Consider the following 22,586-nt stretch of genomic DNA (forward strand, 5'->3'; position numbering starts at 1 on the left):
TCATTGCTGTTTCTGTCAAAGAATGCAAAGAATAATTTCATTTTTTCAATATATCCATAGCAAGACTTAATTGCAACAAAACTTCAAAGCTTCCTTGCAAACTCCCCCCCAAAATATTGAGGCAAGTAACAAGTAACATAAAATAGAGTGCAATAGATGACAGTAAAAATAGGTGCCCTTTTTATTCTTGTCCTCCCTTACAAATAGCTCATAAATTATGCATGTCTGACTTATCCACAGTAAGCCAAGAGACTCCACATATTTCAGTTCTAGTAATGCTGGAAACCTGTAAAAATTCTTTTGGTGGAGGTATGTTTCTAGAGCATGAAAATGCTTACCTCTTCCAGAGCAAGGTAAATTAGAATTTCCTTGGCATTTCTTAGCACTTTCCTCAGCTGACAATGGACAAGACCGTGGATGTTCACACTTCTTCCCAGTCCATCCTTCTTTACAGTCACACCTTCCACAATTACACTGTCCGTGACCTTTCCAATGAATACAGTTAAAGATTAACTTCCATGCTGATGAGAGGTATTGATACTGATTAGACTGATATTGATTAGATTAACTGTATCAATTTATTTTTCATTAAAGTGTCAGTTGGCAAAAAATACAGTCAACTCACTGCATCTACTTTTTATTTTTTTTTCTGACAATAGCTCTGCATGTTATTCCATTTGACACATATTTCCTTTATTTTTATTTTTTTTCCTTAAGGGGTGTTTTGTCACTTGACACACACTCCTCATGTGAAAGAGTGGAAAGGAGGATACAAATACACTTTTCACTGTCTGGAGAAGTGAGGTCATCATAAGGCAGTATTTCATTTATCTCTATGTTCCTTTTTTTTCTACCACAGTTGTAGCATATTCTCTAAGTAATGTACCAATACCATCTTTTATGTACTTGCAATCAATGTGATCCTCTAGAGACCAGCAATTCCACGGCAATTCCAAGTCTCAGAGCAGTGCCTTCTACTAAATAATGATGTGCAAATAACAAAATGCTGGGCTTAATCAATCCTCATCCCCATAGGGCAGTCAGATGTGGTTGTGGTATCTCATTAGCTAACTTGACTCTTCCTGACCATGTCTGAACGTGGAAACATAAATGTAACTTTCACTGTGCATGCTGGGATGAAGAAAAGCTACTGGTTTAAACAGAAGCTTTTATGGGAAGTTTCTTTAAAAAAAATGTAACAGCCATTACAGTAGTCAGAGATGGATCCCTCCTGAGAATTTAAGCTATAAAGTTAAGAAACCAGACCATTTCCTCTATCTGAATGCTAACATATCCAGACAAAGCAAACCCGAGCTAGTTGCCCAGCTTCCTTCATCTTGAGCCTTTGAATCATGATCTCTTTGCATCAAGCAGTGGGATTCTGACCATTCAAAACGTTCCTTTAGCACTAGTAAAAACATCCCTTACGATAAAGGTAAATATTTATTTTCATGACTTGTGACAGCAGATTAAATCTGTGAGATCTATGAGGAACAACCGAGGGAACAGGGATTGTTTGTTCTGGAGAAAAGGAAGCTGAGAGAACATCCCATTGCTCTCTAAAGCTACTTGAAAGGAGTTGCAGGGAGGACTTTGTTGGTCTCTTTTCTCTGGTAACAAGTGACAAGGTGCAAGGAAAAGGCCTCAAGTTGTGCCAGTGGAGGTTCAGATTGGATATTAGAAAGAATTTCTGCACAGAGAATTGTGGGCTCTGGTGATTGGAACAGGCTGCCCAGGGAAGTGGTAGAGTCTCCATCCTGGGAGGTATTTAAGAGATGTGGATGTGGCACTAAGGGACATGGTGTAGTGATGGTACTCAGTAGGCCAGGTTAATGGTTGGACTTGGTGATCATGAAGGTCTGTTCCAACCTAGATGATTCTATGATCCTGTGATTTTCTCTCACACTGTCCATATAGTCACTACAATGGATACATGTCCCCAAAGCATTTATCTGATGATGCCCACTTGTCTATACAGTTTCTTCTTGAAAATCAGAAATACACATTTTATATCTCCCTCTAACTATATTTGCATTTTAATATTGGCTTATATTATATTTATGAAACATATGCACTTCACGAGGTGAAAATGGAAACAAGCATTCTATGCATTGAGTAGTTCCCAGATTACATGTGTTATTAAGCTCACAAGAACAACTTTTTTTGCTTCAGTTATTTGTTTTCCTTGGAAAGTGTTAAAAGCCTCCTCTTCTGTCCCTTGCTGCATGTGTACCTGCTGACAGGTTGCGAATTGGACATATGTTCTCTGATCTAGATAGATACTTATAAGAGGATGATGTTCTTTTATATAATATTTTTGTTGCTAGAGCCATGGAAAATAAGGCTAATGAGATGTGTGAACATAAGAATTTTTGTATGGAAGTCTTTTTCCTTTCTATGTCAAGTCAGGAAGGCGATTCTCTTTAAAGAATGAAAATCACTTTAATGTTGTGAACACTGCTGAAAGAAAATCAGTAAGTAACATCCTGAGCATCATTTCAGAAGTTCAAAGAAGGCATCCAGTCACCAATATGAGGTGCTGCAAATTGACAGTCACCCCAAGCCATATGAAGCTTCTGGAGGGAGCTGCTGTTGTGTGATGTTAAATCCTCACAGCAGGGCTGCCAATTCCTATCACTTGTAGTTTATGAAATCAACATAGCATTTCATTTAATTACAGTGAAACTCTCTATTTGTAAACACGGTTTCCCATCATTTCAACCTACTACTCAGGACAAGTGAATTTCCTATCTCTACCTATTAGGTAAGCAGAACAAGACAGGAAAAGTTTTATATCAGTTCAGTTTGATGTTGGTCTAAACAGAGACAGTCTCTTTTCCCTAATCTGAATAATCTCTTCTGGATTCATCCTGAAATCAATTTACAAATAATTGTTAAAACCTGAGAAAAATGTGCTTTGGGCACTAAGTATATTTATTTCATATAAACAAACAAAAAGACTATCCAATTACAGCTCTGCTAATAAACCCTAGATTTAATTGCAGATGCTGTCTGTCTACCACAATAAACCAAAATTAACACTTAAGCATCTTGTCCATTTTTGAAACGGGACTAAGCAGCAGGACAACAAAACACTGTTCACACTGCTTCATGTGAATATGTGAAGAATTTCACACAACCTATTTGAGGAATGCATATTTGGGTGGCTAACTAAGGTTAAAATAGGCTTCTCTTCTGAATCATAACAGAGAGGGGAAGGGATAAGAATAAGAAGAGGTACTGATTTTTTTTTTCTCATTTCACAGAAAAACTAAGCTATACTTAAAAACAAGTTTGCTATATAAAGCAAGTAGTATGAGTACATCATTTGATACCTCTCAAGACTTTCTCATTTGCAGTTATGTCTGTGTTATAAAGAACACTGTTCTGGTCCCCAGTACAACGTAAAATGGCAGTACCTTTTCCCACTTCTTTATAACTGTCCATACTTTGTTGTGCTTTCTTTCAACCATTACCACTTAGGGCAGCAGCAGTAGCAATGGCAATAACATCTAAGAAAGAGCGAGTTCAAGTCCTGTTTAAGGGATGTTGCATTAGCTGTAGGTGCCACAGGTTTGCTTGAACCTATATTTAAACTCCTGTGTTCCCCCTTTAACTACAGAACACATTTACCATGCTTTTTGATTTTGTATTCCTTAGCTGATGTTGACATTTTGAACAATCCCTGAGTATTGAAACATACTCGGGAACACAGTAATATGTTCAAAAATTGGTATCCCAAACTCTTGCTGATATCATGACTGCAGTTTTACATCCTTCCAGCATATTAGGTAGGTAAACCTATATAGCATTTGAAGGTGGCCAAAACCATAGAAAACAATGAGTTCACTAAAGGTTTTTTAGAAATGCTTCTGTATCTCTTTTTCCATTTTGTTAGTTAGTGATTCATGAATATTTAATAAATAAATAAATAAATAAATAAATAAATAAATCAGACGAGAAACCTTGCATCTTTATGACAGGACAAGAGAGTAAGAATTTCATGTATTGTGTTTATTTCAGCCTCTTATCCCTATTACAAACACCTCCTATAAGTTTTCTATGAGGTATTACTCATGCTGTTAGGAGGAGGGGAATATACCACTTTATTATTTTCCTTGATGTGACTGCATTCTTCCCATTATTAATTAGGCCAGATCAGATTTCTACAGGACAAGTTATAATTGACAAACTATCATCTGCCAAGTCCATTTGAAACCATCATTACTTGTTTTAGCAAAGTTTTTCTGTGTATAAATTGCATGTTGTGTACTGCTCAAAGTCCTCCTCTCTTGCCCAGTATTTACATCTTTAACAACAGCTTAACAAAATTGTATGTAATTTTGTATGAGATTGCTCTCATACTAAACAGGAGGAATTCCATTAGAAGGAATGCATTGGTGTTAGTTAATATAAGAAGCATTGATCCAAAAAAGGAAGAAGAAAGTGTCTGAGATGTATAGATAACACATTCATATTTTCCACATCTTGACCTTTCCATTTCTTGTTCTTAGATAAACTGGCATTCTAAGGGTACTATTTTTCATTAAATCATTAATTCAGTTTTTCTTGAATTTCTTCCTTTCCCTTCCACATAATACACAATAACAAATAAAGCACAATCTAATTTAAATTTCCCTAAGATAGGATATAAAGTTTCATCCATTCATGCATTTATGTTAGACTACACTGAAGATGATAGTACTGAAAGGGAATTGACCACCTAGAAATAGTTCATATTTACACAGAATAAAATATATTTAAAGAAAACTTTATTTTTTTTGTTGTTGTTTGTTTTGGGTTTTGTTTGTTTGGTTTGGTTTTTTTTTTTTTTTTTTTTTTTTTTGCTTTTACTTTAAAAAGTCCATTCCTCAAAAAAGAGTTGTTTTTTCTTTTTTAAACCAAACCAACCAACCAGCTAAAGCCTGATATATTTTAAGCCAGGTAAAATGAGAATTGAAGCAAATTTAGACCAATTTGAGACTTTTGTTATAAAACTACACATAAGGTAAGATACATTTTTCTTACCTGAGCAGAAGTCATCAGAATATCTATCATACACTGCTTTGCAGTTTCTTTCATCACACTCACACGTATCTCCATGTATATCTCCCCAGTCACCAGTTGGGTCCACATCATGGCATGTACATTCCCCACATACACATGTGCCTAGGAAGGAAGAAAAAAAAAAAAAAGACAGAGACAGAAGATTAACCGAGTAATTTAGAGTAATAATAGTTTGATGACATGAATTTTACACTCGTGAATTTTCTGCTCTCACAGGAGTGCAGTGTCAAAGCTGCAAGTGTTAATCATGAGTGTATGCTCATCTTGCATGATTTAAAACTTTTTATGATTAATTTAGTAGTAATACTTTGTACAAACAAGTTGGCTTCCTGCTCAAGTTTCTTTTTGCTGTTGAGCCTTATTAGGAGTCAACAAAAATGTAGCACACAAAACATTAGTAAATCTTTGACATCAACAGTAATTTGCGCTGACACTAATGACGATAAAAATCAATGATGTTTAAATGATTTTGGCTTGGACACAGTGGATAATTAATGAATGTTAAAGCATAAACATTTAAACTAAAAGGAAATACAAATTCTAATCCAGCTGAAAATGGCTGGGAGGTAATAATTTACATAACAAGAACATTAGCACAGGTCTACATGAAAACGATACTTTTTTCATTTTTCACAAATCAGTATGCATGGCCACAGCTTTTTATTTACAATAGGAAGGAAAATGTGATATGTGAAAGAGGTATTTATTTGGCATAATGTTACTGATATACAGAGAACATACAAGATACTTGTTTAGGAAAAGTCAGAACACACACACACAGAAATACAGTTTCCGTCTTCAGAAATCCAAATGTGCTTGCCAAATAGACACAACATCTCTGAAAGAACAAAAGGCCTTTATAGCTTGTTTTGCAGGGCCATACATTTACAGCTTTTGCTGAGATGTTAATAGGTACAAAGCAGTAACCTAAAGTTACAGGTGCAAGCAGTTGCATGCAGTTAATTTCCTGGACAGCAGCTTCACTTTTCTGCTACTCTGCTGAAGATTGTCTTCTTATTCAGATTACTCTGAACAACATAATGTATTTGAGGAGAACAGGGCAGGCTGACTAAGTGGTACACATGCACTGTCTCTAAAAAGACAAGGTCCACACTATTGCGCATGTCTGACTGTCACATGAAGCCGGAAGAGATGCTGCCCTGTCCAGTGTTTAAGCCACCAAGACAGCCCTTAGGAAATGTACATGTGATTATTGATTTTTTCACAATTCAGTGACCTTACTGAAGGAGGGGAAAAAAAAAAAAAAAAAAAAAAAAAGACAGCAAAATCAGAAAATGAGGAAATACTTCTGGGGAGTGATTAAATCTCACCAAAAGAACTTCAAAGTGACTTTGGATCAGATGTCCTGGATATGAGGATATGAAGCATCATCCCACCAAAGTTTAAAAAATGTAAAGGTTCACATCTGGTCTCAGATGGTTTACTAGACAGTTGGTGGAGAGATACAAATAATTTAACAATCTTAGCACTGATATAAGCTTCATAGTGAGGTTAGCCTCATTAATATAATTTTTAGAACACTCATGACTGACAAGATGAACTGTACCTATGTCACAAAATGTGTAAACAGAAATCTGGGTAAATAGGACTAAAGAGAGTAGAAACACCATGTTGGAAGACAACTTTATGTAGTCAACAGTCTAAAAAATTGTTATGTGGATAAAATTACAAATAGCTGAAAGGGTAAAAACATATAGAAATATCCCATGAATGCATCTTTGTATGGCAGTTTGTAGCTATTCAGAATATCAGCTATACTACCTTCATTTCCCTCACTTGCAATGTATATTTAAAGAAATACTTCCACATACAAATTTAAAATTTCCTCTAACAAGAAATTACTTTCTTGGTGCAAAAAAAAAAAAAAAAAACTTCTGATCTGAAACACTTCCATATTTATTACTTCCAGAAATACAGATTATTTTTTTTTACTGTTGAAATCCCAAAACGAAATGAGCCTACATGATCTCTGTATTTGAGCCAATACTTCAATTTCCTCATAATTAAGAGAAAAGAGTTTTCTAAATGCTCTCAAGATAATTAGATGTTCACACTATAGCAGGTTTTGTCAGCAGAGATGTTTTTAAGAAAAGTATCTCTGAGACTTGAACTTACATTCTACTGTAATTATTCTGTACTATTGCCAAAAAAATAACATGCTGTTTTAACTCTTTGTTCAACCAAGCCAAACATGCAGTTGGTGAATACCAACCTCATTTTGTGCTTTTTTTTTTTTTTTTTTTTTTTTCCAAAAATGGAAATATTAAACAGAAGTATAAGGTAAAATTTAAATTCTGGAACTTTATGCAAAGAAAGCTTCATGTATTTAGAACTATTGTATAAAATCTGCCTTTCCAACATCATATACATTCATTGCATTGTTACTGCACAACTCTTGGCTGCTCTCTCAGGTTGCAGTGGGAAAAAAAAAAAAAAAAAAAAAAAAAAAAAGAGCCTTGTGTTTTTATTTCTCTATTCAGTTGTGGGTCCTTGGTCTTATTTAAGAGTAAATCAGCACACAGTCCTGTTGGCCTTAAAGCACTGATCCATCAGTCATCAATCTGTTAATATTTAATTTAACAGGACATGTCTCTCACCAGAGCAGATGTCCTGATAAATTCTCCTGCTCAGTCTTACTACAGAAATGAAGGTCAAGAAGAACTTGCTATTCTTGGGTCAGTTTCAATGAAAAATGGGTGTGTATATATGTAAGTTTGTATGGAAACACAGGTATCCATCCACGCATTTAGAAATATTTATCCAGATTTGAAATTAGTGAGAAAAAACTAGAAATCATCAACAAACACAATGCATGTTCTGTTGCAGAAAATGCATATTTTAAAACAAAAGCAAGATACATAAATACGTGTAGAACGAATGTGCAAATGACACACCTCTGTTGCTGCAGATTTTGCCATCTGGAGATGTGCATCTTTTCTTGATCTCCCAAGGGGTGATGTCACACTGGAATTCACATTTATCTCCATGCCAACCAGCCTCACAGTAACAGTTTCCACAGTAACACTTTCCATGGCCTTAACCCAAAACAAATTTTATACAGTGAGAAAGAGGCAAGTTTTTTAGAAGCATTAGCAATTTAACCATTTTGATTATTTTTCTTTTAAAAACTTTTACTGCTAGACTCAGAATAGAAACAATTTGTAGACTGCATTTGTCTACATCAAATAAGACAAAGGATATCTGCATTCTTTTTCTCCCCCTATCTATATCAGAACATGTTTTCATTTAATCACAGATCTCTCATTAATAAACACTAAGAAAATGACATTAACCTTTTTTTATAGTTGTAAGCTTTTTTTGAACCTTTAAAGGTAAATTTGAAAGCGAGTAAATGTAATAGTTAAAAGTTGAGCACAGCTGTAAATATTGAGAAGAGACACTTTCCCACCATTCTGGGTACATCTAACAAAGCACTGTGTGTTCTCAGCTACTCAGATAATTCCACCAGAGGGATCCTGATTTACTACAAACTGTCCACATTGTATATGGCTTCTGTTCTTACCTAGCAAGAACATTTTTAAACACAGATGCACCAGCTCATGAATGATAAGAATTAGGAAAATGAGTGTTTTAAATGTTCATTTAACAAACCTCCCATCTCTTGAAAAGATACATGGGTCATCTGGGACTTCAAGAAACAAGCTCCTGAACATTCTGTTCCAGGAAGATACTTATGCCATGTGCTTCAATGACACAAAGCATTTAAATTAAGTAGCTGCAACTCTTACTAAAAAGTCATAAATTAATTTCTTTATTGCAAGGACCCAGGATCAAGTCAGCATCTTGTCCTTTTTTTTTCTCTAGGTATGCTAAGCTTAGTAGACCTGGTTGTCTCTATCAGAATCTACTCAGCTGATATCCTTAACTGTAAGAGAGCAAATTGAGACCTGTGGGATACATTTTTGTTGTTGTTGTTGTTCTGCTTTTACAATTACACATAGAATTTTCATTACAATTGTTTGCTGGCATGTGAAACAATAACAGAAGAGAATAATATCCTCTTGCGTATATAACTAAACAACAAATACAGCTTATAACATTGCATATTACAAATAGGCTGTTCATGAACAATAGACAGGAAAAGTGGAAAAACTATGAAGGAGCAAATTAATTTAAGCTATTAGCAGTTTTTGCAGATTAAAATATCTCTGCTTCATCTTTCACTCACACTCATATCATCCCCAACCAGGAACCAGATAATCATAAAATCGTAGAATGGCCTGGGTTGGAAGGGACCTCAAGTATCACCCAATTCCAACCCCCCTGCCACAGGCAGGGATGCCACCCACTAGATCTGGTTGCTCAGGGCCTCATCTAACCTGGTTTTGAACACCTCCAGAGATGGGGCAAATAACACAAATAATACAAATAATACAATTTGCTGCTATCTCTTGCCCTTGACTGAAGATAAATTCGCTCCATTAAAACGCACAGCCTTAGATTAAAAAAAGATCAGGATCAGAATTTAATTTGCTAGAATCCACAATACTTCATGAAAAATAAGCTGCAACTTGATTCCAAAGTTTGTGTAACCTCAAATATTAAGTGAAACAAACACAAATTGTTTAAAACAAACAAGCAAACAAACAAAAAAAACACTGAAGCTTAAAAAAACTTGATCCACTGTTGTAACTGCTCTAACGAATATCTCAGCTTTGCATTCTAAGCTTTTCCAGGATAAAATCCCAGCTCACAGCTGCAGACCTTGAAAACAAGTGTATAAATAGAAGGTTTGGGTTTTTTGTTAGCTTGATCCTCCTGAGTTGGCTTTCTTTGAAGACAATTACAGTCTTTGAGACTTGCCTATAGCCAGAGACCTTCAAGGGAAACAAAGAGTATGTAGCAAGTAAGTAGGTGCTACACACACTATGATAGCAGAACTGGCACTGATTAGGTTCACCCTCTCTGTGGAGAACATCCAGGGGACATCGCTAGATAATTACAGCTTTCTTGGGTTGGAACAGCATTTCTTTTTACTTCATAAACAAACCTGAATGATTACTGTGGTGGAAATTCTGCAGAAGGAAAGACAGGATAGAAGACATCAGGGTGGGAGAAAGAAGCCATAAACAGATATAAGGGTAGGGTCTGCTTTTTCTGCTATGAAATTATGTACCTTTGATCATTAAGTCACATTTTCTTTCTGATTTAACACATTGTTACGCACTGCAGAGGTTCATGTTAGAAAGCAAAGCAAAATCTAACACTCATGCTAAATGTGTACTTTTCAGCTTAGAACTATTTAACAAAGTCAAGCACACAAACAATTTATATTTACTTTGTATGGCTCCAAACCTTACATAAGGTATCAAAGCTTTGTGTACTGATGAATTACAAACATTACAGACTTGAATCTACCAACATTTTTGTCCTTATGTATCAGCATACTTTTATTTCCTCATACACATTAAACTAGTGTGTTTACAGAGATGCATCTGGCCTGTTTTAGGACACGGCACCACTGGATGAAACGAGGGGAAATAAAAGAAATAAAATTTAAGAGAAAACTAACAACATAAATCAACAGCAACACAGACAGGAAAAAAAAATGACAAAAACTGAAAAAGGAGAATTTACTGGAACTAAATAAGTGGTGAATTTTTATCATAGTTGGTATCATATCTAATGTTTACAATCAAATAAATACAAAGAGAAACATTGGCACATAATACTATTGCCTTCCACTCATTTTGTTTTAGGTAATTACCAGAAATGCTGTCCTCTGGTCCTAGATTTAGATTTCAAAGGGACATTCTGTTTGCCTTCATTTAAAATCCCTACCTAATCCTGTGGGGAAAAAATAGTTCTTCTTGCCTTAGAAGGCACTTAAATAAATAGAATTTATTTTGTTCTCTGTGTGTGGATAGAGATAGATAAAGCTACTTGGTACAATTACTCTTATCTTTTTACACACACACATGCACACACACATGCAGATCATGCAGTATAATCAGAGTATGAACATTCTAAAAGCAGCTCTGAATCCTCCGGTATGCATATAGACACTTTATGCATATGCGTAAAATATTTCTAGATTGTAAAATATTTCTAGTACCTTTCATTTTGAGGACAAGCCTCCCTAGTAATATATGCAACAGCATTTACAATATTATAAATGGTGTGTATTACACAGTATTTAATTGCTAGGTTCTTAATTCATAATGAAATTAAAGTACCGCTTGGATTTTGTTTGCATTTCTATCAGCAGAGTTCACTCTATCTTATTCTCTTGCCTTTTCTATCACAGGTGGAGTTTTTCTTCATTTGTTCCTTTCCCTTTTTACTGCCTGAATTGCTTTTGAGTTCTCATCCTACATTTACTCTTGTTCTTCTTTTTTTTTTTTTGTTTTGTTTTTCTTCATTGCCCAAAATTCTTAATAATTTCTTTTCCTTTTTTCTTTTGTTTTCTCTGTCTCTTCCTCTCACAGTCACAGTGCCACAAAGCATTCATATTACTTATTTTATTCCAAAGGCAGACACAGTAAGGTATGAAGTACCCTAGTGAATTATCTTGTGAAATCCTCTATCCAATTTTTCCAAAAAGAGGAGGATGTCACAGGATTTCTTCATTCTCTAACCTGCTGCTTAGCTCATTTTTGTATCTGAAACTCCCAATTACAATTTGCAAGCCGTACTCTTTGCTTTGTTTTGTTTGTCTGTTTGGTTGTTTTTAATTCATGCATTCAGTAAAGACATTTTGTAGCTCCACATAATAAAATTATTTTATAAGACTGCATTCATCTTCCCCATTCTTATTGCACCCACCAAAACACATACCTGTACAAATCTCTTCCGTCTCATCATCTATGCATTCTCTGTCATCACATTCACAAAATTTACCATAGACCAGTCCATTTCCTTCTGAGTTTGCACATTTACACCTGCCACACTGACATGTGCCTGAAAACATTTAAGATATAACTCAATGACTACAATTTATGGAAAGAGTTTCATCAGTACATCAGAGACAGCATGTATTTTATTTCTGAGCAGGCTGAAATCTAAGGCTGAACTAACCAAATAGGAAAGAAATTGAAACAATCCATACCAACAAAAGGTCTAATCATAGCTGTAAATATATACAAATATACACAATATATACATAGCTGTAAATATATACAGTGTTTCATCCCTAAAAAGAAGTATTATATTTTCCTAAGTAAAATTCACTCCCAGGGATGTCTGTCTCACTTCATACACTTAAGACATGAAGTCATCTTTGGAAATTATATCTCCTGCCCACTAAAAGGAGAAAATTGAACTTAGTCATCCTCCCAAGAATGAAGCCTGATTTCGTCCAGCTCCACAGCCATCTTACATGAGAACAAGTGCTTAGCTACTCAGAACCTGAAAATATGTTTGCATAAATTCACAAAGTTCCTTTGCACTTAAGTCTCCAGTCACTTTTCTATAGCTATTCTCTGAGGAATAAGATTTAAAAATCTTAAGACTCAATCTAGAAAGTGATTACCATACCAGTATATTAGACAACATACAAGCTAATTGAAATGAAATACATTCATAGCGTTATTAAACAAACTCTAAGTATTATTACACCATATCAATGATTTTACTGCAAAGTGCATATTAAAAGCCAGGATTAAACAGCCAACTCTATGATAGTTACTGAAACTCTTGACAGTGTTCTCTATTCACATTTTAATACAGTTTCCACCAACCACTTGCAGTTTGCATGCCAATAGCTTCTTTTTTTCCCAGAGGTATTGGTATCCAGAGTTCAAGTTATTTCATTCACTTGAAGGATTGTAGGCACCTCCATAATACTATTTTGTTATTTCAGACATTTGACCCAATCCAACTTTAAATTTTTAATGTTCATTTTTCTTCAATTTGTAGATGATGTCTCAGCAGAGAGTAGATCTTGCAAGAAATTTAAGAGATGTGAAAAAAATGTTGATTTGCCACTACAGCAGCACAGAAAAAAAACTTACAAATTGAAAAGTTTTAGGCAGAAGTATGAGAGTTTGACTCTCAAACCAGCAGGTGGTTTGACACTGGTCTATCTGAGGTTCTCCCTTGATGTAAGTACACATAGGACTCCCAAATGCTTCGGAATGAGAAAGTTGGATCTTCTCAGAACATAAACCACAACAGAAAACATTTGGATGTGATGAAATCACAGAGTGCTCAGGTATTGCAAAGCATGGAAATGCATTTGTAAACAGATCTCACTTCTGTCGCTTCTAGCCTGGTAACACCTGTACACGTTCTTGGTCTTTTTTGTCTGGAGATATTCAAAACCCACCTGGATGCCATCCTGCGCAACATGCTCTAGGTGATCCTGCTCAGCAGGGAGGTTGGACTAGATGATCTTCAGAGGTCCCTTCCAACCTCGTCCATTCTGTGATTCTGTCTGGTTGCCCACTGCACCTCAGTGGCTGTCTCTCCATTACTCACCGTCACAAACAAAAGAATTTTGTTGCTACCAGGAAAGGAACCATGACCTCCTTTTCCCTCAGAGAGCCAGGACAAAGCCAAAAACTGCCTTCTCGTCCACCTTCTCAGTATTTTCTGCTTTGGAACACGATGCATGATAATATATATATATACATATATAATGACTGTTCTATATATATATATATTAAAGAGTTAAACAGTGAAAAACCCAAAAGACTATCAAATAGCATCAGAAACAAAGGTATTACCATCATGACTGTATGAGAAACCCCTTTTCTCCAACTAACACCTGTATTAAATTGCAAGGACAAAACACTGTGCAATAGCATGTTTAAATGGGGCCCTGTAGTCAATGGGCCTGTAGAAGCTGTTTCAGCAGTTGCTGGCATCACTATGCCAGTGACATTTAGAAACTTATTTCACAAGTCATATACCTCCTATTAGGTACAAACATAATCTGGCAAACATGGTTATTAACACAAAATAAGTCCTCCAAAAGAGAAGTTTTATGCTGACATTATACAACTAGTTTGCAGAAATCATTTTACTTCTTGGAACAACAAGTAATTACTGTACAGGTTTTACTAACATAGTATCTATCCAAAGAGAAGAATAATCAGGCTCCATGATGTACATGCCTAATCTAAAAAAGCCAAAAACATTTGTAAGAGCTAAAATAATAAAATAATAACATAACTGATAATATAAGAAAGCTCCAGAACTAGTATTATTTATTATAGTTACTTGGAAATAAAAACAAATAACAACTTGATAAAACTGTCTTCTTAAGAGATAATTCACAAACATGAAAGGAGATAAAGATCAAATGATTCATAGGTTGGGCACCAGAGGAGGTCAGACAGTCTTAAAGTATCCATTTCTCCACATTGACTAGAAAGGGAATCGATCTACATTTAGGTAGGATGCCCCACTCAGTCTGACAAATGATTAGGAATAGTTGGATCAGAAAAGTTAAATTTAAGATTGATATTGACTGGTTCATGCCAGGAATTGCAATAAATGGTGAGCTGTGTGATAGTGAAGGATTGTTCTTGCAACAACTCATGTCATCCCTTGCCATCCTTCAACAGCAATTAAAAAACAGAGCTCAGACACCAAAGGCAAAGTTAGCAGGAGATTGAAAGGCAATCCCATGAAGACAAAAAAGAAATACGTATGGTTACAGCCCCTCTAGGTCACCCCAAGCTCCCTAGCCAGTCTCATTGGTAGTCTTGTCCTGTTTAATACCAGCAGAACCAAAAGCTCTTATTTTTCTCTTGAACTCACAGACGCTCCCCTTTTAGCCACTTTTAGTCATTACTCATCTGCATTGTTTTTCTTGTGAAGACTGAGCGATAAACAGACTGAGGCTACTTCTAGCCAAGAAAAGAAAGAGAAAAAAAGTCTTAGCATTCTTGCTTAACTGCTTTGATCGCAACTTACCGTGCGTATTTCTGAGTTAGTTTCTCATTTATTTTTTTCTTATATCTTAGCCAAACAATCATGATTTTCATATAACCTACATCACTGTCATAAATAACAAGCATCATTTACTCAGTATGCCTAGAATTTTAAGTTAAATTGCTCTCACTTCTTATTGTGAGAGACTAGCTTCTCTGTACCGAGTCCCATAAATTATTGATTTTTTTCTCATGCCAGGCACATCAGCAACCATCCTGTGAGAAATTTAGTTGTATGCAAATGTGTGGACCTTCTCAGAAATTAAAGGCCAACAATAGTTAGCAGAAGTCGGGTTCTTAAAAAATTCTCTCACTGGGAGATTGTTGCAATAGTCTGGAAAAAAATGGAAGGCAGTTTCTGGCCTCAAACCTTGATTATTAGGCAGCCAATGCCTTTCAAAAATTTACTACGATGCAGTGGAGTCTTCTAAAAGGCCATCTCTTTACCCTCTGATTTTTACAAGGAAAGGACTTTGTATTTAAGTTAGCATCAGTTGTAAAATTAAAGAATGACAGCAAAGAGAGCCACAAGATCAGAAAAGTGAAGATGAAGTACCCTGTCAAAATGGTTCAGCAGATCTTCTACAGTATTTTTTCAATAATCATCATCACAGCTCTGTGGTGGGTCTACCCTGGCTAGCCCATCCAGCTACTCTTTCTCCCTTTTTCCCCCATCCTCAGTGTGATGGGGGGAAAAATGCTATGAAAAAGCTTATGGGTTGAGATAAGGACAGAAAGATCACTCACCAATTAGAGTTAAAGGCAAAACAAACTTGGATTGTGGAAGATTAATTTAATTTATTGCCAATTAATAACAGAGTACAGTAGTGAGAAATAAATAAAAACACATTCTCCCCATCCCCCACTTCTTCCCAGGCTTCGCTTCACTCCTGATTCTTCAACTTCCCCCTACCAAGCACTGTAGAGTGATAGGAAATGGGGGCTGCCATGCTTCATCTCTGCCACTCCTTCATGGTCACTCTCTGCCCCTGCTCCACGTGGGGTCCCTCCTACAGGCTGCAGCTCTTCAAGAACTGCTCCCACATGGCTCGGTACCATGGGGTCCATCCCCCAGGAGCAAACTGCTCCAGCATGGGTCCCCCACGGGTGGGTGGCAGCTCCCCCCAGACTCCCTGCTCCTGCGTGGGCTCCTCTCCACGGGCCACAGCTTCCTCCACCTGCAGCCACATCCACCTGCTCCACCGGGGGCTCCTCCACCCATGGGGGGGCTGCAGCGTGGAGATCTGCTCCATGTGGGACCCATGGGCTGCAAGGAGACAGCCTGCTTCACCAGGGGCCTCTCCACAGGCCACAGGGGAACTTGTGCTGCATGCCTGGAGCACCTCCTGCCCTCCTGCTGCACTCCCCTTGGGGGCAGGACGGCTGCTTCTCACTCTTCTCTCCCAGTCACAATTGCACAGCAGTTTTTTCCCTTTCTTAAATCTGCTCTCCTAGAGGCCCAGCCAGCATCACTCAGCTCAGATCTAGCCCTCAGCAGGTCCCTTTGGGGCCATCCAGAGCTGGCTTTTATCTGACATGGGGCAGCTGCCAGGCTTTTCTCACAGAGGCCATCCCTGCAGCCCCCACTATGAAAACCCTGCCATGTAAACCCATTATAAGCTCAAAAGTGTCTCAAAAAATTGTATAGTGTATAAACATCCTGAAAAAGTATTTGCAAATATTATCTCTGCATGCTACTGATATATACACACAAGTCACATTCTATTTTAATGCCATTATAACAACCTTTTGATAGGCAGAATTCATGACATAACTGCAGTTTCATCAACCTGAATCAGCTATGGATAAACTAGACTACTAAAGTAAGCATTCTGAATCATTGCACATCATGTGCACAGGAATGGGCCTAAAGGAAAATCAAGCATTTTAGTATTTATACAGTTATTTCTCAGTCTCTTGAAACACACTCTATAAAATTCTTAGTGAGAAAATAAAATACAATGATACACAAGATAACACAGAGAGAACTTCTTAAGCTATCAAAACCAACAAAAGACGTCTTACCTGCACCAGAACAGATGATATCTTGAGAATTCTTACACATTTCATTGCTTTTCTTCCGTGTAAGATTGCAAGAAGTTGGATACTGACAAGCTTCACCATACCAGCCTTCATCACATTTGCACTTCCCACAGTCACACTTCCCATGGCCTAGCAGTGTAAGTAAAGAGTGTGTCAAGTCCTTTTTTCTCATTCAGAAAGTTATATTTTTCTGATCCATTTTTTTAAAATAGATTCCATCAATTATAGATTTAAATGAATATCATTAACAGATTCACTTATCATCATTCATGTGCATTTATAAATAGCAATGAATAAATATGTTCTTAAATATATAGAGACATCTGAAATCACCGTGACTTTGAACTCTAATATATGTCATTTTGATAGATCTACAAAAAAAACATTTATGATGGAACATAGAACTAAAACATCTTGTGGGAACAACTGGTTTTCTTATTACTTCCACCTCTTCTCATTCCCATATTTCTCGACTGTTAACTAATTAACACAATATAACTGGAAGTGCAGAGATTCTATTCACCTCTTTGGCCAGCTGTATGCAAAGAACAGCCAGAAACTGCAGCCTGAAGACACAGAAATTAGCTATAATGGCATAAATCCTGAAAAAGTGAATGGAGGGCCAGCTACAGTAACTCCCTCATGCAGCAGCAGTTCCAGCTTCCCCTTGCACTGAAAGGTGCAAATCTGTCTTCTGAAGCCTCCTCTGGCTACTGATTCCTCCAGCCCTCTCCCACCCACTTAGACTCTACTTGGCTGGTGCTACAAAACTGAGTTTTACCTTTAAGTATTTCCATAATATTGGGAAATTAGCATGTTTTACTACTTACAGGACTATATTTACTTACAATTATTTGTTAAGTGTGAAGTGTCTTAAAGAACCAATGCAGCTGCTCAGTGGTATCATGTCCTTCAAACAACTGAATAATACATTGCTTAAAATGTGTAATATATGTAATAACATGAAGAATTAAGAGTAAAGAAAGATTAAATTTTCTAAAACTAAATTGTTTAGTTTTCTTTAAAAATACGCCAATACATAGACAGTGCAACAATTTACACTACATATGTCACATATTACATATTACATTTCACATGAAATTCTAGGTGCAATTTTCTCTCAGTTAATCCTTTAGCATTCCTTTACAATTGTGTGTTGTAAATGTAAATACATCTGCAAAATCCTTTAAAATAGAATATTCCATTTTAAAATAAACACCATTTGAAAGCATATCTACTTAACAGAAGATTCTCTTCCAATAACTACATCTCAAAACCAGAACCTTATCAGAGTCTATTTTAAATGCATCTGTTGCCAGCAGTTAAGAGTCAGCTACATGAAAATACAAGCCCAGCCTGCTGCCAATAAGAAGAAATGTAAATAGCTATTGTAAATAGAATATTTTAAAGTGAAAGAGAAGTATCTTTTGTTGCTCAGTAAAATTTTGTTTGCATTCCAAGGTGGTCCTAAGACAAATACAAATCAATAGCTGGAAAAAAAAAAAAAAAAAAAAAAAAACTGGTTCAAAAAGCTGGTTCAAAAACAACTGAGAGAATCATGTTAGTTCTTGTTTTAAAACAGAAACTGCCACCTTGTTAAAAAATGCTGAATAACTCCCTGGTGGTAAAGGAGAAGAAAAAGGAGTAGCATATAAAATATATAATAAAAACCTACTCTGCTTCACTGACAGGCAGTAGCATAAGCCATTCTGGAAAACGGAGATTAATCCTCAGGTAGCTGAAAAAAACTAGACATAACTATCTCCCTATATTTTACTTCTTTTCAAGGATTACTTATCACAGTGACTTTGGATTTTCCATTTTAGACACTCTTGTGATTCAACAGTTTGATGTCTGTTGATGAAAGGAAAAAAAAAAAAAAAAGAAAAAAAGAAAAAAGCTCTAATTATAGGAGGACTGATTTTCCTGTTCCCATGCCTAAAAGATAGGGCAAGGCAGAAGCCACATCTGGTTAGTACTGTTGGTTCAGCAGCAATAACATCTCTGATAGATATTTGGTAATAATACATGATGCATAAAGGAAAAAAAAATCACATTTATACAGCCCACTTAAAGAAAATAAATATAAGACTTCCATAAGAATAGTTATACAGAGTGGAGTTTGGCTTTATTTGATAAAAATATATTAAAAAAATAATCATGAAATTAAACTGAGTGAAATAATGGAAGATAAACTCTTGCATGTTACTGAAAACAATAAGGAATTTAACTAATATGAATTTGTGAGATTGTATTAATGATTGTCACCTTGATTGCCCCCTTAAAATATCCAAATTTTGCCCATTGGATAAGTTTTTTTGAATTATCAAGCAATGACAATATTTTACTCAAAAAAATTGGGTGAGAGGACTATACTGAAGTGTAGAAGGCAATAAACCTACTTATTATTCCTTACACCTTTCCTGTCACGTGGATAATGCAGTACACATGCAAGTGAGTGGCCACAGTAATCCTCTTCTTGCCTATTTCCTACATCAGCATGCACCAACCACAGGGTTCTTTCTCATGACAAAAAAAAGTGATGTGATGTGATGTGATGAACTGTCAGCCAAGTATTCCATAGGCTGTAAGAAAATTAGAAAGGGTACAAAAGGTTTCTAATAGTTTCAGATTCACTTCAGAGAGGTTTGTGTTGAATACATTCTGTCTCATTTCTGTTTTAATTAGAAAGCAAATAATGCTATGAAATAGTAAAAAAAAAAAAAAAAAAAAAAAGGAGTAAAGCATCCTGTGAAAGCTGTGAGGTGAAAAAAAGGGTATAAAGTGCAAGCCCTAGGTATCAGAGGATATGTCACACACAGGAAAAGTGAGCTATAAGACCTTATGATATGAAATAGTTGATCAAGAGAGGCATGTTTCAAGGCAACTGACATGAACTCCATTTTTAAAAAATCAGTGTAACATAAATAAAAGCTTAGCATAAATAAATCAGAAATTCACATTAAAAAAAAAAAAAAAAAGAGAGAGAGAGAGAAATAGCGAAGACTACAGGAAGTTCTAGAATTACTTTAAGAAAACATCTGTGACTGTGGGCTGTAAAAATTTCAGCTTCAAACATGTGGAAAAACCTTTCATAATAAAGGACTCAATTTCTAACTAGATGAGCAATCACCTCAGAGAGTCTATCTGGAGCATACAGAGAGCTCATAGGGTGGAAAATGAAACTAATATGCAAGGAAAACTGTCTGATGTCAGAAAATATATGGAGAAAGTGAGAACGGAAAATGTTAGGCAGGGTCAGATCTTGCAAAATTGCAAGTACTAAAGTGTACTTTCATCATTCAAATAAAAAGAAAACAGAAAAAAAAAAAGAAAGAAAGAAAAAAAAAAAAGAGTGACTTCACCAAGCAGCAAAGAGCAGTTAAGATTACAGATAATTTACAGACAGTCCAAAACAAAATTAATATGGGGATGTTGACCACATTAGCAAATGCAGTGTGGCTAATGATACAGACTGTGGAAATGAAAATTACTCATCGAAGACGAGAACAAAACAAAGACATAAAATTGTTTTTAAGGAAGTGTCTAGACCAGGAGGGCAAGACCCCATATCTCTGCTCCAGAGTACTTGCAATACTTGCACATGAAAGGCCAGCCTAAGAACAAAGACTTTTAATGAATCTATCAGGCTGGCAATCAAATGTCTGAAAAATAAAATAATAATAATAATAAAAACCTTTTAAGAAAAAGGAATGTACATGATCTAGGCCACTAAAAAACAAGTGGCTCTGACTTCATGATGTCCTTTTCAAGGATTTGAAACAAACAGTGAAGATCATTGAGGTAATGAAAAATGGAATATAATGAATAACAGCTTTATCCCAAAATAGGCTATCATTGTGTCAAATTAACCTGGCATCTCTCTTTATAAGATTACTGATATTTCAAGAAAATGAACACAGGAAATATAGATGATCTGAATATATGCATTGAATTCAATACCACTTAGGAAAAAAAAAATTATTCTGAGTAACGTACAACAGAAATGCAAAAGAATCACAGCTTGGTTTAAGGGACAGAAGAAGTTAGGATGCAAAGGGTATTACTAGAATAGGAGAAGATTATCAGTTATGTTTTAAAGGATGTTTTGGAACTTAAAATATGTTTTTATGATATTCATAAAAAAAAAAATCAGAATAGGCTAGCAACATCTGCCAATGACACAAAACTCTTAAGCACTTAGTAAAAAAGTAAGATGTAAAGGTGAAATCTCTGTCACCGCTCTGAACCCAGAACTGAACTCTGTCTCTTCAAGGCACCAGTTTGGAAGCCTGATTTCACTGGGATCCTTCTGTAATACATCATGAGAGACAGGCACTTCTGCAGGGTGACTCAGATCTTGTCTGGGCTGGACAGCCCTTGGAGGGTGGATGTCTTTCTTCACTAAACTACTGTTAAGCATACAATGATTGAATAGAATACACAAAGACTGGTGGGACTTTGGAGTTTGGTGCAACACAAGACATGTATGTGTGCAAATAAACATTGGTGTTTTGGGGGTTTCATTTGTTTTGGTTTTGGTTTTGCTTCACTTATCTATACGATAATCTATGTCAGGTTTTAAATAGATAGCTATCAGCTTACTTAAAGGTTGATCTCAATCAGCTGATGAAAACAATTATCTTATGTGATCACTGGGTAAACCAGAAACTGAATTGGAACATTACTTCCATTTCTGTGTTCCTACAGAAATTATTGCATTCTGCAGTACTACTGCTATTTCTGTGCCTCCCTCTGGAAAAGATTCTCTCCACCTTTGTGCCATTTTAGTTTAGATATTTTGATTTCCTACTAATGTTCACTGTGACTAAAAGATCTGTGACATCCTGTTGGTTAAACTTTCTAATGGGAATAAATACATTCAAAACAAATAACTTTTTTTTTTTTTTTTTTTTTTTTTTTTTTTTATCTACCATGCTTTAGCACCTACAATCACCCTTTTCTTTGTAAGATGAAAAGAGCACACCCTATCTAGGGGTAACTGTAAAACTATAATCATGTACTTGTTAAACTGCAAGGACCAAGTTATTAAATAAGTCCCTTTGGTAGAATACTTATTTATGTGGTTGTGCAGTATTAGTTATAGATTAGTAACTCTTGTTTCAAGAGAAGTCTCTTATTGGAGTACAAAGAACCAGGCTGTCTAACCAGACATTAAAATGCTCTCAGATGTCTTCATTTTCACTTATTTTTAATAACTAAAGCCCAATTACTCTGTGTAAGAACACAGTTCTGGGCAGCTCTCAGTTTTACATTGTAATGGAATCAATTTCCTACAGGTAGGTAAGATTTAGCATAAGGATTTCTTTCTACGGCATAAAGTCAGCCATCAGAAGGAAATCAGCAGCTGGCATGAAAATTGAATTGGACTCATTATTATTCATTTTCAGCAACCACTGAGTGAATCATGAAATGCTTTTCAAATCTAAAAAACACTTCATTAAAGTAGGAGAAGAAATATGAAGAACTTGTTATGGATTCCCTCTTTAAATTTGGATGATAGATAGGAAGGATGATTGAGTTGTAAGACTTGAA

At 35.8% G+C, this 22,586-nt stretch overlaps 1 protein-coding gene across 1 annotated transcript in view; it reads right to left on the bottom strand.

Moving 5' to 3' along the window:
• The window catches only part of ITGBL1 (integrin subunit beta like 1), a 147,663-nt gene that overhangs the window by 71,499 nt on the left and 53,578 nt on the right, over positions 1-22,586 (bottom strand). The window contains exons 3-7 of the mRNA XM_032202893.1: positions 17,013-17,159; positions 11,887-12,009; positions 7,983-8,123; positions 5,029-5,169; positions 339-485 (exon numbers count right to left, since the gene is read on the bottom strand). Coding sequence (XP_032058784.1) covers positions 339-485; positions 5,029-5,169; positions 7,983-8,123; positions 11,887-12,009; positions 17,013-17,159 — 699 coding nt within the window. The remainder of the gene's footprint in view (positions 1-338; positions 486-5,028; positions 5,170-7,982; positions 8,124-11,886; positions 12,010-17,012; positions 17,160-22,586) is intronic.

The sequence above is a fragment of the Aythya fuligula genome, chromosome 1, assembly GCF_009819795.1.
Source record: "Aythya fuligula isolate bAytFul2 chromosome 1, bAytFul2.pri, whole genome shotgun sequence".
Taxonomy (NCBI): Eukaryota; Metazoa; Chordata; class Aves; order Anseriformes; family Anatidae; genus Aythya; species Aythya fuligula.